This window comes from Pecten maximus, chromosome 5, assembly GCF_902652985.1.
Source record: "Pecten maximus chromosome 5, xPecMax1.1, whole genome shotgun sequence".
Lineage (NCBI taxonomy): Eukaryota > Metazoa > Mollusca > Bivalvia > Pectinida > Pectinidae > Pecten > Pecten maximus.
Genome location: NC_047019.1, coordinates 30,314,894 through 30,334,158, shown reverse-complemented (window position 1 = coordinate 30,334,158; position 19,265 = coordinate 30,314,894). Strand labels below are relative to the sequence as shown.

The following is a 19,265-nucleotide window of genomic DNA, read 5'->3' as shown; positions in this document are numbered from 1 at the left end:
AAAATATCTTACTTAAATGCATCGTTTTTAAATTGGAAATGATAAGCTAATGATAACTACACTTGGCCCATGTACTATGGTTTATAAATCGGTACAATTCAGCTTGAAATGTTCGCCTTCATCTTAAATTCGCCCTATCTGCAAAGGATGAACAAATGGCGAAAATTAAACGAGAGCGAACATTACCAGGTATGCAGTATTTGTTCTTGTGTGCGGGTATTGTTTGTTACCTCATTAGTTTGACAAACTAAGTGATGGTCGGACATTATAACAGAAACAAAATCAGAAATTCTAAAATACAGTGTACAACAATTCTGGCATCATTTCATACTGCTTTGAGCCTTTAACAGCCTTGACTTGAGCTAATAACCACAATAACATTTTAACTGGATTGTTGTAGTTCATGTTACATTGTTGCTATGGGTTACTAAAGCCATTGTACCTATTACAGTTCATCATGATGGTTATCGTCTGCAACACCAAGTGTCCTGTCCAAATAACTCTCCATTTCCCTCATGACTTTTTGGATCCGAGTCCAGTTCTGTAAAAACAAAAACAAAAAACTTTTAAAAATCCTAACATAATTTGATTTTAAAAACATGCTAAAACAGGCTAGAACATACTACAATGGGCACTGGTAAGATATCACAATGGGTTATGTGAGTGAAAACATTGAACATATGACAGACAAGTTGCTATGGAGACAGGGCATTACAGACCTCTGGTGGTGTAGCCTTCACCTCTTGTTTGGTCAATATATCGTCAGAATTGTCATCCATTAACGAGAATATCTACAATAAAGGAAATATGATGTGAATAACTCAACCTAGGTCAACAGTCAACATAGTAAATACTCCCGTCAACCTAGTAAATACTCCCGTCAACATAGTAAATACTCCCGTCAACATAGTAAATACTCCCGTCAACACAGTAAATACTCCCGTCAACATAGTAAATACTCCAGTCAACATAGTAAATACTCCCGTCAACATAGTAAATACTCCCGTCAACCTAGTAAATACTCCAGTCAACCTAGTAAATACTCCCTTCAACATAGTAAATACACCCGTCAACCTAGTAAATACTCCAGTCAACATAGTAAATACTCCCGTCAACACAGTAAATACTCCCGTCAACACAGTAAATACTCCCGTCAACATAGTAAATACTCCCATCAAAACATAGTAAATACTCCCGTCAACATAGTAAATACTCCAGTCAACATAGTTAATACTCCCGTCAACATAGTAAATACTCCCGTCAACATAGTTAATACTCCTGTCAACACAGTAAATACTCCAGTCAACACAGTAAATACTCCCGTCAACATAGTAAATACTCCAGTCAACATAGTAAATACTCCAGTCAACCTAGTAAATACTCCAGTCAACATAGTAAATACTCCCGTCACCATAGTAAATACTCCCATCAACATAGTAAATACTCCTGTCAACATAGTAAATACTCCCGTCAACATAGTAAATACTCCCGTCAACACAGTAAATACTCCAGTCAACATAGTAAATACTCCCGTCAACATAGTAAATACTCCCGTCAACATAGTAAATACTCCCGTCAATATAGTAAATACTCCCGTCAACATAGTAAATACTCCAGTCAACATTGTAAATACTCCAGTCAACAAAGTAAATACTCCCGTCAACATAGTAAATACTCCCGTCAACATAGTAAATACTCCCATCAACATAGTAAATACTCCTGTCAACATAGTAAATACTCCCGTCAACATAGTAAATACTCCAGTCAACACAGTAAATACTCCAGTCAACATAGTAAATACTCCTGTCAACATAGTAAATACTCCAGTCAACATGGTAAATACTCCCGTCAACATAGTAAATACTCCCATCAACATAGTAAATACTCACGTCAACATAGTAAATACTCACGTCAACATAGTAAATACTCCCATCAACATAGTAAATACTCACATCAACATAGTAAATACTCCCGTCAACACGGTAAATACTCCCGTCAACATAGTAAATACTCCCGTCAACATAGTAAATACTCCCGTCAACACAGTAAATACTCCCGTCAACATGGTAAATACTCCCGTCAACATAGTAAATACTCCCGTCAATATGGTAAATACTCCCGTCAACATGGTAAATACTCCCGTCAACATAGTAAATACTCCAGTCAACACAGTAAATACTCCCGTCAACATGGTAAATACTCCAGTCAACACAGTAAATACTCCAGTCAACATAGTAAATACTCCTGTCAACATAGTAAATACTCCAGTCAACACAGTAAATACTCCCGTCAACATGGTAAATACTCCAGTCAACATAGTAAATACTCCCGTCAACATAGTAAATACTCCAGTCAACACAGTAAATACTCCCGTCAACATAGTAAATACTCCCGTCAACATGGTAAATACTCCTGTCAACATATTAAATACTCCCGTCAACATAGTAAATACTCCCGTCAACATAGTAAATACTCCCGCCAACATAGTAAATACTCCCGTCAACACAGTAAATACTCCCGTCAACATATTAAATACTTCCGTCAACATATTAAATACTCCCGTCAGCATAGTAAATACTCCCGTCAACATAGTAAATACTCCCGTCAACACAGTAAATACTCAACAATGATGTTCAGTTTGAGGTCACTTTAATGTGACCATTGATTGGTCTCCTCATATAAATAAAGTTTAATTGCTGTTGAAGAAACAAGTTTAATTGTTGTTAAATAAACAATGTTTAATTGTTGTTAAATAAACAAATTTTTACTGTTGTAAAGTAAGCAATGTTTAATATGGTCCCCCTGGTTACTGGTAGGAGACTAATTATAAACAAAGTTTGTTATAGACAATGGGGTTTCACTGGTAGGGGACTAATCAACAAAGTTTAACTATCAAGGTATACAACTGATACTGTTTTATATTCATTAGTAAACTCACCTGTCTCAGGTACAACAGATATTCATCCCCAGCATTTCTCTCCTTTAACATCTCAATATCTTCCTGTAAATTCAAACGACAGGTGATAATTTTATAACAACAGCTAAACGACACTGGTAGGGACAGTAAATATATACAGTGTACAGTACAACCTTACTGTTAGGTAAATATATACAGTGTATAGTACAACCTCACTGTTAGGGACAGTAAATATATATAGTGTACAGTACAACCTCACTGTTAGGGACTGTAAATATATATAGTGTACAGTACAACCTCACTGTTAGGGACTGTAAATATATACAGTGTACAGTACAACCTTACTGTTAGGTAAATATATACAGTGTATAGTACAACCTCACTGTTAGGTAAATATATACAGTGTACAGTACAACCTTACTGTTAGGTAAATATATACAGTGTATAGTACAACCTCACTGTTAGGGACAGTAAATATATACAGTGTATAGTACAACCTCACTGTTAGGGACAGTAAATATATATAGTGTACAGTACAACCTCACTGTTAGGGACTGTAAATATATACAGTGTACAGTACAACCTTACTGTTAGGTAAATATATACAGTGTATAGTACAACCTCACTGTTAGGTAAATATATACAGTGTACAGTACAACCTTACTGTTAGGTAAATATATACAGTGTATAGTACAACCTCACTGTTAGGGACAGTAAATATATACAGTGTACAGTACAACCTCACTGTTAGGGACTGTAAATATATACATTGTACAGTACAACCTCACTGTTAGGTAAATGTATACAGTGTAGAGTACAACCTCACTGTTAGGTAAATATATACAGTGTACAGTACAACCTCACTGTTAGGTAAATATATACTGTGTACAGTACAACCTCACTGTTAGGGACTGTAAATATATACAGTGTACAGTACAACCTCACTGTTAGGTAAATATATACAGTGTACAGTACAACCTCACTGTTAGGGACTGTAAATATATATAGTGTACAGTACAACCTCACTGTTAGGGACTGTAAATATATACAGTGTACAGTACAACCTCACTGTTAGGGACTGTAAATATATATAGTGTACAGTACAACCTCACTGTTAGGTAAATGTAAATATATATAGTGTACAGTACAACCTCACTGTTAGGTAAATATATACAGTGTATAGTACAACCTCACTGTTAGGTAAATATATACAGTGTACAGTACAACCTCACTGTTAGGGACTGTAAATATATACAGTGTACAGTACAACCTCACTGTTAGGGACTGTAAATATATATAGTGTACAGTACAACCTCACTGTTAGGGACTGTAAATATATATAGTGTACAGTACAACCTCACTGTTAGGTAAATGTAAATATATATAGTGTACAGTACAACCTCACTGTTAGATAAATATATACAGTGTACAGTACAACCTCACTGTTAGGTAAATATATACAGTGTACAGTACAACCTCACTGTTAGGTAAATATATACAGTGTACAGTACAACCTCACTGTTAGGTAAATATATACTGTGTACAGTACAACCTCACTGTTAGGGACTGTAAATATATATAGTGTACAGTACAACCTCACTGTTAGGTAAATGTAAATATATATAGTGTACAGTACAACCTCACTGTTAGGGACTGAAAATATATACAGTGTACAGTACAACCTCACTGTTAGGGACTGTAAATATATACAGTGTACAGTACAACCTCACTGTTAGGGACAGTAAATATATACAGTGTACAGTACAACCTCACTGTTAGGGACTGTAAATATATACAGTGTACAGTACAACCTCACTGTTAGGTAAATATATACAGTGTACAGTACAACCTCACTGTTAGGGACTGTAAATATATATAGTGTACAGTACAACCTCACTGTTAGGGACTGTAAATATATACAGTGTACAGTACAACCTCACTGTTAGGGACTGTAAATATATACAGTGTACAGTACAACCTCACTGTTAGGTAATGTAAATATATACAGTGTACAGTACAACCTCACTGTTAGGTAATATATACAGTGTACAGTACAACCTCACTGTTAGGTAAATATATACAGTGTACAGTACAACCTCACTGTTAGGTAGATATATACAGTGTACAGTACCTCACTGTTAGGACTGTAAATATATACAGTGTACAGTACAACCTTACTGTTAGGGACTGTAAATATATATAGTGTACAGTACAACCTCACTGTTAGGTAAATGTAAATATATATAGTGTACAGTACAACCTCACTGTTAGGGACTGAAAATATATACAGTGTACAGTACAACCTCACTGTTAGGGACTGTAAATATATACAGTGTACAGTACAACCTCACTGTTAGGGACAGTAAATATATACAGTGTACAGTACAACCTCACTGTTAGGGACTGTAAATATATACAGTGTACAGTACAACCTCACTGTTAGGTAAATATATACAGTGTACAGTACAACCTCACTGTTAGGGACTGTAAATATATATAGTGTACAGTACAACCTCACTGTTAGGGACTGTAAATATATATAGTGTACAGTACAACCTCACTGTTAGGTAAATGTAAATATATATAGTGTACAGTACAACCTCACTGTTAGGTAAATGTAAATATATACAGTGTACAGTACAACCTCACTGTTAGGTAAATATATACAGTGTACAGTACAACCTCACTGTTAGGTAAATATATACAGTGTACAGTACAACCTCACTGTTAGGTAGATATATACAGTGTACAGTACCTCACTGTTAGGACTGTAAATATATACAGTGTACAGTACAACCTCACTGTTAGGGACTGTAAATATATACAGTGTACAGTACAACCTCACTGTTAGGGACTGTAAATATATACAGTGTACAGTACAACCTTACTGTTAGGTAAATATATACAGTGTACAGTACAACCTCACTGTTAGGGACTGTAAATATATACAGTGCACAGTACAACCTCACTGTTAGGGACTGTAAATATATACAGTGTACAGTACAACCTCACTGTTAGGGACTGTAAATATATACAGTGTACAGTACAACCTCACTGTTAGGTAAATATATACAGTGTACAGTACAACCTCACTGTTAGGGACTGTAAATATATACAGTGTATACAACCTCACTGTTAGGGACTGTAAATATATACAGTGTACAGTACAACCTCACTGTTAGGGACTGTAAATACATACAGTGTACAGTACAACCTCACTGTTAGGTAAATATATACAGTGTACAGTACAACCTCACTGTTAGGAACTGTAAATATATACAGTGTACAGTACAACCCCACTGTTAGGGACTGTAAATATATACAGTGTACAGTACAACCTCACTGTTAGGGACTGTAAATATATACAGTGTACAGTACAACCTCACTGTTAGGGACTGTAAATATATACAGTGTACAGTACAACCCCACTGTTAGGTAAATATATATAGTGTACAGTACAACCTCACTGTTAGGTAAATATATACAGTGTACAGTACAACCTCACTGTTAGGGACTGTAAATATATACAGTGTACAGTACAACCTCACTGTTAGGGACTGTAAATATATATAGTGTACAGTACAACCTCACTGTTAGGGACTGTAAATATATACAGTGTACAGTACAACCTCACTGTTAGGGACTGTAAATATATACAGTGTACAGTACAACCTCACTGTTAGGGACTGTAAATATATACAGTGTACAGTACAACCTCACTGTTAGGGACTGTAAATATATATAGTGTACAGTACAACCTCACTGTTAGGTAAATATATACAGTGTACAGTACAACCTCACTGTTAGGAACTGTAAATATATATAGTGTACAGTACAACCTCACTGTTAGGTAAATATATACAGTGTACAGTACAACCTCATGCACTGTTAGGGACTGTAATATATATAGTGTACAGTACAACCTCACTGTTAGGGACTGTAAATATATACAGTGTACAGTACAACCTCACTGTTAGGTAAATATATACCAGTGTACAGTACAACCTCACTGTTAGGTAAATATAAAGTGTACAGTACAACCTCACTGTTAGGGACTGTAAATATATATAGTGTACAGTACAACCTCACTGTTAGGTAAATATATACAGTGTACAGTACAACCTCACTGTTAGGGACTGTAAATATATACAGTGTACAGTACAACCTCACTGTTAGGGACTGTAATATATACAGTGTACAGTACAAACCTCACTGTTAGGTAAATATATACAGTGTACAGTTACAACCTCAACTGTTAGGTAATATATACAGTGTACAGTACAACCTTCACTGTTAGGTAAAGTAGATACAGGTACAGGACACCCCACTGTTAGGGACTGTAAATATATACAGTGTACAGTACAACCTCACTGTTAGGGACTGTAAATATATACAGTGTACAGTACAACCTCACTGTTAGGGACTGTAAATATATACAGTGTACAGTACAACCTCACTGTTAGGGACTGTAAATATATACAGTGTACAGTACAACCTCACTGTTAGGTAGATATATACAGTGTACAGTACAACCTCACTGTTAGGTAAATATATACAGTGTACAGTACAACCTCACTGTTAGGGACTGTAAATATATATAGTGTACAGTACAACCTCACTGTTAGGTAAATATATACAGTGTACAGTACAACCTCACTGTTAGGGACTGTAAATATATACAGTGTACAGTACAACCTCACTGTTAGGGACTGTAAATATATACAGTGTACAGTACAACCTCACTGTTAGGGACTGTAAATATATACAGTGTACAGTACAACCTCACTGTTAGGGACAGTAAATATATATAGTGTACAGTACAACCTCACTGTTAGGGACTGTAAATATATACAGTGTACAGTACAATCTCACTGTTAGGGACTGTAAATATATACAGTGTACAGTACAACCTCACTGTTAGGTAAATATATACAGTGTACAGTACAACCTCACTGTTAGGGACTGTAAATATATACAGTGTACAGTACAACCTCACTGTTAGGGACTGTAAATATATACAGTGTACAGTACATCCTCACTGTTAGGTAAATATATACAGTGTATAGTACAACCTCACTGTTAGGGACTGTAAATATATACAGTGTACAGTACAACCTCACTGTTAGGGACTGTAAATATATACAGTGTACAGTACAACCTCACTGTTAGGGACTGTAAATATATACAGTGTACAGTACAACCTCACTGTTAGGGACTGTAAATATATACAGTGTACAGTACAACCTCACTGTTAGGTAAATATATATAGTGTACAGTACAACCTCACTGTTTAGTGTTAGGGACTGTAAATATATACAGTGTACAGTACAACCTCACTGTTAGGTAAATATATACAGTGTACAGTACAACCTCACTGTTAGGGACTGTAAATATATACAGTGTACAGTACAACCTCACTGTTAGGGACTGTAAATATATACAGTGTACAGTACAACCTCACTGTTAGGGACAGTAAATATATACAGTGTACAGTACAACCTCACTGTTAGGGACTGTAAATATATACAGTGTACAGTACAACCTCACTGTTAGGTAAATATATACAGTGTACAGTACAACCTTACTGTTAGGGACTGTAAATATATACAGTGTACAGTACAACCTCACTGTTAGGGACAGTAAATATATATAGTGTACAGTACAACCTCACTGTTAGGGACTGTAAATATATACAGTGTACAGTACAACCTCACTGTTAGGGACTGTAAATATATACAGTGTACAGTACAACCTCACTGTTAGGTAAATATATACAGTGTACAGTACAACCTCACTGTTAGGGACTGTAAATATATACAGTGTACAGTACAACCTCACTGTTAGGGACTGTAAATATATACAGTGTACAGTACAACCTCACTGTTAGGTAAATATATACAGTGTACAGTACAACCTCACTGTTAGGGACTGTAAATATATACAGTGTACAGTACAACCTCACTGTTAGGTAAATATATACAGTGTACAGTACAACCTCACTGTTAGGTAAATATATACAGTGTACAGTACAACCTCACTGTTAGGTAAATATATACAGTGTACAGTACAACCTCACTGTTAGGGACTGTAAATATATACAGTGTACAGTACAACCTCACTGTTAGGGACTGTAAATATATACAGTGTACAGTACAACCTCACTGTTAGGGACTGTAAATATATACAGTGTACAGTACAACCTCACTGTTAGGTAAATATATACAGTGTACAGTACAACCTCACTGTTAGGGACTGTAAATATATACAGTGTATACAACCTCACTGTTAGGGACAGTAAATATATACAGTGTACAGTACAACCTCACTGTTAGGGACTGTAAATATATACAGTGTACAGTACAACCTCACTGTTAGGGACTGTAAATATATACAGTGTACAGTACAACCTCACTGTTAGGGACTGTAAATATATACAGTGTACAGTACAACCTCACTGTTAGGGACTGTAAATATATACAGTGTACAGTACAACCTCACTGTTAGGGACTGTAAATATATACAGTGTACAGTACAACCTCACTGTTAGGGACTGTAAATATATACAGTGTACAGTACAACCTCACTGTTAGGGACTGTAAATATATACAGTGTACAGTACAACCTCACTGTTAGGGACAGTAAATATATACAGTGTACAGTACAACCTCACTGTTAGGGACTGTAAATATATACAGTGTACAGTACAACCTCACTGTTAGGTAAATATATACAGTGTACAGTACAACCTTACTGTTAGGGACTGTAAATATATACAGTGTACAGTACAACCTCACTGTTAGGGACTGTAAATATATATAGTGTACAGTACAACCTCACTGTTAGGTAAATATATACAGTGTACAGTACAACCTCACTGTTAGGGACTGTAAATATATACAGTGTACAGTACAACCTCACTGTTAGGTAAATATATATAGTGTACAGTACAACCTCACTGTTAGGTAAATATATAAAGTGTACAGTACAACCTCACTGTTAGGGACTGTAAATATATACAGTGTACAGTACAACCTCACTGTTAGGGACTGTAAATATATACAGTGTACAGTACAACCTCACTGTTAGGTAAATATATACAGTGTACAGTACAACCTCACTGTTAGGAACTGTAAATATATACAGTGTACAGTACAACCTCACTGTTAGGTAAATATATACAGTGTACAGTACAACCTCACTGTTAGGGACTGTAAATATATACAGTGTACAGTACAACCTCACTGTTAGGGACTGTAAATATATACAGTGTACAGTACAACCTCACTGTTAGGGACTGTAAATATATACAGTGTACAGTACAACCTCACTGTTAGGTAAATATATACAGTGTACAGTACAACCTCACTGTTAGGGACTGTAAATATATACAGTGTACAGTACAACCTCACTGTTAGGGACTGTAAATATATACAGTGTACAGTACAACCTCACTGTTAGGGACTGTAAATATATACAGTGTACAGTACAACCTCACTGTTAGGTAAATATATACAGTGTACAGTATAACCTCAATGTTAGGGACAGTAAATATATACAGTGTACAGTACAACCTCACTGTTAGGAACTGTAAATATATACAGCATACAATACTATACCTATTTAAAAGTACAATATAGATAAATGACCTCCACACCATGGAGTACACAATTTCTATTCTAAACAGAACACTCTATGTGAACCTTCCCGTTAATGAGTTTAATGTACTCAATGTTGACTCACTAAAGTGCCAAGGATTTTAAACATTGCAAAAAGGTAAATCTCAGAAACTAAGCAACCAATTACATCATATTTACAAAATACTTACCCCAAGTAAAGCTCTTTGGAATCTTTTGAAAGAAATTCGACTAGATATTCCTAAAAATGATTCAAAGTGATCCCTGAAAATACAAAAAGTACAGTTATGTAAATATCGGAGTACAAAGAAACAATTAATAACTGAATTTGAATGGTGAAATGACTTACAGCTAGTAGTTACTCATTTCCAAAGACATATCCATCAATAAAGATCAAAGAAGAACAACGATATATAATACAGGTACGGTAGGGTAACTATGATATATAATACAGGTACGGTAGGGTAACTACGATATATAATACAGGTACAGTAGGGTAACTATGATATGTAATACAGGTACGGTAGGGTAACTATGATATATAATACAGGTACGGTAGGGTAACTATGATATATTATACAGGTACGGTAGGGTAACTATGATATATAATACAGGTACAGTAGGGTAACTACGATATATAATACAGGTACGGTAGGGTAACTACCATATATAATACAGGTACGGTAGGATAACTACGATATATAATACAGGTATGGTAGGGTAACTATGATATATAATACAGGTACGATAGGGTTTGGTTTGTTTTTGTTTAACGTCCTATTAACAGCCAGGGTCATTTAAGGACGTGCCAGGTTTTGGAGGTGGAGGAAAGCCGGAGTACCCGGAGAAAAACCACCGGCCTACGGCCAGTACCTGGCAACTGCCCCATGTAGGTTTCGAACTCGCAACCCAGAGGTGGAAGGCTAGTGTTAAAGTGTCGGGACACCTTAACCACTCGGCCACCGCGGCCCCGTAAGATAGGGTAACTACGATATATAATACAGGTACGGTAGGGTAACTATGATATATAATACAGGTACGGTAGGGTAACTATGATATATAATACAGGTACGGTAGGGTAACTATGATATATAATACAGGAACGGTAGGGTAATTACGATATATAATACAGGTACGGTAGGGTAACTACCATATATAATACAGGTACGGTAGGATAACTACGATATATAATACAGGTACGGTAGGGTAACTACCATATATAATACAGGTAAGATAGGGTAACTAAGATATATAATACAGGTACGGTAGGGTAACTATGATATATAATACAGGTACGGTAGGGTAACTATGATATATAATACAGGTACGGTAGGATAACTATGATATATAATACAGGTACTGTAGGGTTACTATGATGTATAATACAGGTACGGTAGGGTAACTACGATATATAATACAGGTACGGTAGGGTAACTACGATATATAATACAGGTACGGTAGGGTAACTACGATATATAATACAGGTACGGTAGGGTAACTACGATATATAATACAGGTACGGTAGGGTAACTACGATATATAATACAGGTATGGTAGGGTAACTACGATATATAATACAGGTACGGTAGGGTAACTATGATATATAATACAGGTACGGTAGGGTAACTATGATATATAATACAGGTACGGTAGGGTAACTACGATATATAAAACAGGTAAGGTAGGGTAACTATGATATATAATACAGGTGCGGTAGGGTAACTATGATATATAATACAGGTACGTTAGGGTAACTATGATATATAATACAGGTACGGTAGGGTAACTATGATATATAATACAGGTACGGTAGGGTAACTATGATATATAATACAGGTACGGTAGGGTAACTATGATATATAATACAGGTATGGTAGGGTAACTATCATATATAATACAGGTACGTTAGGGTAACTATGATATATAATACCGGTACGGTAGGGTAACTACGATATATAATACAGGTACGGTAGGGTAACTACGATATATAATACAGGTACGGTAGGGTAACTATGATATATAATACAGGTATGGTAGGGTAACTACGATATATAATACAGGTAAGGTAGGGTAACTACGATATATAATACAGTTGCGGTAGGGTAACTATGATATATAATACAGGTACAATAGGGTAACTACGATAAATAATACAGGTACGGTAGGATAACTATGATATATAATACAGGTACGGTAGGGTACATACCATATGTAATACCTGATAGATAGTCTGATAGATATTACAGCCAGATAGTCTGAAATATTAATATAATACACAATTCCATCAGAAACAAACAGCTTTTAACACACCTGATACCATCCACACTTGTCATTTCTCCAAATCCTCTAAATTCTAGATGATTTAATGTCATCTGATGGTCACACTCGGCGTTACAAAGGTCAAGGTTGACCTCTGGTGCTATGTGATGGTTCCACCAAATGTTCACAGCCAGATTGTTGCCATAGGAACGTACCTGGTGAATCCTGAACAAACAATTTATTTTCATCTCAGTTTTTAAAAACAAGTACAAATCAGCAAGAACAATCTCAAATCGCTAAACATATCCTGGACACTTGAAAGCAGTATAAACGATGTATTAAGTCAGTAGTAACTATCAAAATCAATTCCCCCTCCCCAAAATATATTGACATAACTCACCACCTGTATGGTATATAGAGACAGTCGCCGGGTTCCATACTAACGTGGATGTAGTCCACCTCTGCCAGTCCTGGGTATGCTGTGTAGTCCACTCTGTAATACAAGTAATCACTGAAACCTCTAGTATACAAACTTTGATACCAAGCTTGTTAAGCGTTAATGTGTACACTGAAGGATGCAGTAATGAGGACTGTAAAGGAGATTCATCTAAACACAGGAATGTAAGACAGATCATGTGATGGCAGTACAGGAATGTAAGACAGATCATGTGATGGCAGTACAGGAATGTAAGACAGATCATGTGATGGCAGTACAGGAATGTAAGACAGATCATGTGATGGCAGTACAGGAATGTAAGACAGATCATATGATGGCAGTACAAGAATGTAAGACATATCATGAGATGGCAGTACAGGAATGTAAGACAGATCATGTGATGGCAGTACAGGAATGTAAGACAGATCATGTGATGGCAGTACAGGAATGTAAGACAGATCATGTGATGGCAGTACAGGAATGTAAGACAGATCATGTGATGGCAGTATAGGAATGTAAGACAGATCATGTGATGGCAGTACAGGAATGTAAGACAGATCATGTGATGGCAGTACAGGAATGTAAGACAGATCATGTGATGGCAGCACAGGAATGTAAGACAGATCATGTGATGGCAGTACAGGAATGTAAGACAGATCATGTGATGGCAGCACAGAACCATACCACCTACTTGTCTACATGATCCACTGCAGAATACGAACCTTCAGGTCATGTGACCTACCTGTCTAACCTGCAGGTCATGTGACCTACTAGCCTGCGTTTCCTCTAGCCCTGATACCATGTCTGGTGTAGGGCCAGAGCACACTACCATATGAAAACGTGGAATTCTCAGACACTGTTTGGTGTCGCTAAGATTTTGGTGCAAACATAATAAAATTGGGCATGACATGACACCTACCTGACATATATGGATAAAAGAGATATTTATTAACCATTAAACACCCATTTAGTCCCATATCAGTGTTCTATTACATCTGTATAGACCCTTGCTTTATGCTGGCAAAATTTCAGGGCCAGAGGAAAATCAGGCTAGAGACCCACCAGTCTTCATCAACTGTGGAATAGAAACCAGCAGGTCAGTTAACCTACCTATCTTCATCAACAGTGAAATTGTGGTATAGAAACCCTCAGGTCATGTGAACTACCTGTCCAATCTTCAGAGTCATGTGACCTACCTGTCTACATCAATTGCAGAGTAGGAACATTCAGGTCATGTGACCTTCCTGTCTACATCCACTGCAGAGTAGGACCTCTCCAGTCATGTGACCTACCTGTCTACATCAATTGCAGAGTAGGAACATTCAGGTCATGTGACCTTCCTGTCTACATCCACTGCAGAGTAGGACCTCTCCAGTCATGTGACCTACCTGTCTACCTCAATTGCAGAGTAAGAACCCCTCAGGTCATGTGACCTACCTGTCTACATCCACTGCAGAGTAGGACCTCTCCAGTCATGTGACCTACCTGTCTACATCCACTGCAGAGTAAGAACCCTCAGGTCATGTGACCTACCTGTCTACATCCACTGCAGAGTGGAAACCCCTTAGGTCATGTGACCTACCTGTCTACATCCACTGCAGAGTAAGAACCCTCAGGTCTGTCAAGGTCCACCTGCCAATAACAGTAAAATGATCTGAAGTCATAAAATACTGGTAAAAGGCTTCAGGTCACAACATTTGATATGACAATGATTCATCTAAAAATCATTTTACAGTCATTTACGCAGATTGATTTCAATGTAACATTGAGGTTAATATTGACCACCTTTTATCACCTACATGTTCTGTGAAAATTAGGTATAAAATCATTTAAAAGCAACCATTAACACCACAGGCCAAAGATTGGTAATGATATATCAATTTGTTAAACATTTCCTTACAGATAAAAAGGGAAGATGTGCTGTGTTCTTTGTTCTTCCAGTCCTACATATTTACCTTATCTCCATACTTGCTGGGATCTACCAGGATGAACTCCTTTTTGCCACGGTACAGACAATTGATGTTGTCTACAGAGTCTGTATGTACGACAGAGTTGGTGCCGCCACTACTGTACCACATCAGCTGTTAATATAGAATGTCATAATGATCTATAACACAAGAATAAAGATGTGATATTTAGACTGGGATTCGAACCTAGGACTGCTAACCTCAAGAACACTGTAACCAACTAAGCCAGTGATCAGCCTAGTCCAGTTCTGCTCTCTTCATTAACAATGTCATAGAACCAAACAACACAGGAGACTCAATAACACCTTCTACAGGGTATAAAGTTAGTGGGCCTAAACCTCTATACAGATACGGTAAAATGTGATCATTTGAACATGCTCTATGCTAGTAAGGCTATGTGTAATTATAATGCAATAACTGTACTGGTTACCTCTAAATCTTAAAAATCTGACTTTTACTCTTGTTCACAGCCTCTTCAAATTTACCTTAACATTAAATACTAATTACCATTTATAGAAGCAAAGATAACTATTAGATAAGTATGTAGACTCACCGCCTCAACAAGTCCTTTTTCAGCCAGATACTGACACTGTATTGGACAGGGTAAAACTACATCGTGACTGAAACATATTTAAATTATATACAGATTACTTTCTTATTGGTAAATTAAATGTTAAGTATTTCTATCTCTTAGTTATAGCAACAGAAGAAAAAATGTTGACAGCTAGGATCGTACACCAACAGTATTAGAAGATTACAAGGCAAGAAACTTGTGACAGGCACCTTGTAGGCACAGTAACATCAGATAATAAATCAGCCAAATCATAAATACAAATCATTAAACACATTATAAAGATGTAGTGTATTGTAGCAGAACTGGACAGAGAGGACCACTGGTGACCAGGTCATATGGTTACAACGTCTGTCTATAGTTTGGAGGTTCCAGGTCTGAGTCCCGGTCTGGCCATTGCATTCCTCTCCCATTACAGTATAATGATAATGTGTTAATCAGATTGTATATTGGCCATTCAGTAGCCTCTCATAGTAACAAGTTCGATACTTCACAAAGATATTGACTAAAAGACAATATTGTAACATCGACAAACTAGCTCTTGCATAAAATATATACCATATCGCCTGTGGTACTGAGTTAACCATATAAATCTCGGAATTGTTGTATTCTTTCACAAACTGCTGAAAATCCAATTGCAAGATTTTTTGTTGTCTGCTTTCCTTTTTCACAGTTTCGACTGTCACAGTATCTTCATTCGACATGTCGAGTGACAGGAAATAATCGTCTGTCCATTTTGTAAATGCAGGTGATATTGAAGCAGCTCCTTTCATTTTCAGTGGTTTAAGAGCATAAACATTAGTTTTCCAAAAGCTTGCAGGGTCCGGTGTTATGTCCGTTTCCTCTACTTCAACAATCGGTCTTCCATGTCCGAATGGTTTCAAGTGCCCTGGTGCTTTTGTCAGATCAGCTTTGATTATGTTATACGAACAGGTAAAGATGACAAACAATACAAAAGGATAGTCCATGATGATGTTCAACTGATGTGAACAAGCACCTGCTGCCTGGCTGTGTCGGCCGAATGTTGTTTACATATATAACTTCCGGTTTCGTTTTGCAACAAATAATTTTGCCGTTAATTACCACTTACTTTGTTTGAAAATTAATGAAATTATATAAACTTATAGAAATATACACAAATGAAGATAAATTTATAATTCTGAACTTGCCTTATCGCAAAGAATTCATATTAATTTTTGTTTAGAGATTATAATTCATTATATATTCGGAGCACCTCGGTCCATTGTTCAAATTGGCGTATTCGATCGGCTGCAATAACAAGAGCTCGTGGAATATACTATTGTCAAATGTTGGCAAGCATAATTTGACAAGCATTTTTTAACAAAAACTATATAAATAGCTATTTCAATTTCATGTTTTTTAATATCTTAAATGGACACTAAAAATATTGTAATAACATGCATTGTTTGAAATTAATGTTTTATGGTTATGCAATCTTACAAAAGTCCATGAAGAACTAGCAAGATATATATGAATGGAAATAATGAAGTGTTCAAACGTCATCCAAATTGTTTCTTAATTTCAACTCCCGTTCAAAAATAAATTTTGAAATTGTTTTCTCTTTCTGTTTAAAAAGGAACATAGATAATTGCTTATAACATTAATTCTTGCAAGGAATTTGTAGTTTTTTTTCTTAGTCTAGTGTGACCAGCGTTTTCTGCTTCCAGTCTTCTGTCTCGTTAATGTTCAGTGCGCCTGTACAGCGCTTCATTGTTTTACCTGGCGCTTGGTCATAGCTACTTTTCTTTCTTAAATTAGTGTAGGTAATCTTGTGTCATATCTTCTACCTGTTAATTTGACATCCAGCTGAAGATTTATCAATATGTAGTGGTATAGTGTGTGCAGGGACACAGAAAAAACATTTCTATATTTGAGAGAGTGAAGGTTGGACCTAAAAGTATATAGAGATGATTTAGAAGAACAAGGTCAGACCGCGAGTGATATTCTATTAATTCTGACATGGTTTTGAGAAAGAAAGAGAATTGGGGCAGTCGGCATTACATTGAGAAATATGAGAATTTGTGAGAGTATCTTTATAGACTGTCGAAAATGCCCGCCATAATGGATTTGTACAATCGAAAAAAACACTCGGGCTTTTCCATCCTACTTTTCGAAAAGTTTTAGTGTTTTCCGATAGCGGCGGATTCATATCGCTCGACAAAGCATAATTGGATCTGCGTGCGGAATTTGCTTTCTTTAAGAACTGTGCGGATCTCTGGGTTCCGTAGATTTACTTGCCGAACTGTTCGTTGTGGAATGTTCTGTTGTCCTGTTCTCCGGTGAGACCAAAATAGATCTGCTATCGTTTTCTTTCCATGCTGTCCTTTCGTTTAGTGTTTTGTTTCGCTTGACACCCGTCCTCATATGACCCAGGCTGTTGATGTCTCCTTGACATCCGTCCTCATATGACCCTGGAGGTTGGTGTCTCCTTGACACCCGTCATCATATGACTTTGTCCGTTGGTGTCTCCTTGACACCCGTCCTCATATGACCCAGGCTGTTGATGTCTCCTTGACACCCGTCCTCATATGACCCTGGCCGTCGGTGCCTCCTTGACACCCGTCCTCTTATGATCCACAATTTATGCGAGGAATTAGCAAAAAAAAAAAAGAGAACCTGCCTAACCTGGCTATTGAGGTCCTTAATTTCTAAGAAGACATGGTTTAAGTGAAGACTGTTAGAAACAGATTATAGATATTTAGCTTTTTCCGGTTAGTCAGTAGATCTGGAGGTTATATCCTAAACGTAAGACTATCTATGCATCAAAGACGACTCAGTTCACAAATGCCTGTGCTCAGTTTGGCTTGGTTAGAGCGAGCCCCGGATGTAAATAGTTGATATATGTGTTGGACCGAGTCGTTGGTGGGTTGGTGATCCAGAACGTGTTGATGGTCTAGATTGTTCTATCACCGGTTGGTGATCCTGAAGGTGTTGACGGTCTGGGTTGTTCTATCACCGGTTGGTGATTGTTATCAGAAGGTTTATCATGCATTCTCGTGTTGCTTTTGACAGTAACAGGGTCGACTCTAAGTCCCTAATAGGGATCTGGCTCAACTACTTGTTTTGCACGAGGCATCTCGGGTAGTCATGTCATTGACAATCTGATTTCTTAGAGGGTGATAATTCCTTATTTTGATTGGATTTTGGCTGCTATATGAATTATTCTTTTTCTTTGTCTAGTTGTTGTGTCACCATGGTACATATATATGTAAATGAACATTATGCGGTGCGTGTTGATGGTAAGGTTGTCGACTGAATAAAACCGTTGGTGGCTAGAGATATACATATGATGTTTAAATCACCATTGTTCCATTTCATGAGTTCTCGATCGCAGTTGGTGCTAGCATTGCTTTTTCTTACTTTAATTATTTGATATTTTTTGCCTGGTCCTGTATGGAATGTTTGGAAATGGCAATGGGAATGGTCCGTTGGTTATATTTCATGGATAGATATAGTCCCT

The 19,265-nt window shown here is 36.8% G+C and overlaps 1 protein-coding gene across 2 annotated transcripts; it reads right to left on the bottom strand.

Annotated features, from left to right (window-relative positions):
• Positions 1 to 310: 310 nt before the first annotated feature.
• LOC117327771 lies at positions 311 to 16,831 on the bottom strand. 2 transcript variants are annotated; one of them, XM_033884936.1, is made up of 10 exons: positions 16,343 to 16,831; positions 15,767 to 15,833; positions 15,202 to 15,327; positions 14,829 to 14,878; positions 13,211 to 13,303; positions 12,862 to 13,035; positions 10,743 to 10,815; positions 2,939 to 3,001; positions 720 to 791; positions 311 to 541 (listed from the first exon to the last, which is right to left on the bottom strand). In XM_033884936.1, exons 1-10 carry the CDS (start codon positions 16,750 to 16,752, stop codon positions 446 to 448), a joined length of 1,224 nt encoding a protein of 407 aa, XP_033740827.1. In that variant the 5' UTR covers positions 16,753 to 16,831; the 3' UTR covers positions 311 to 445. The 2 variants fall into 2 exon arrangements, with proteins under 2 accessions (XP_033740827.1, XP_033740828.1); XM_033884937.1 differs by lacking the exon at positions 15,767 to 15,833 and having other exon boundaries at positions 16,343 to 16,452.
• Between the last annotated feature and the right edge of the window lie 2,434 nt (positions 16,832 to 19,265).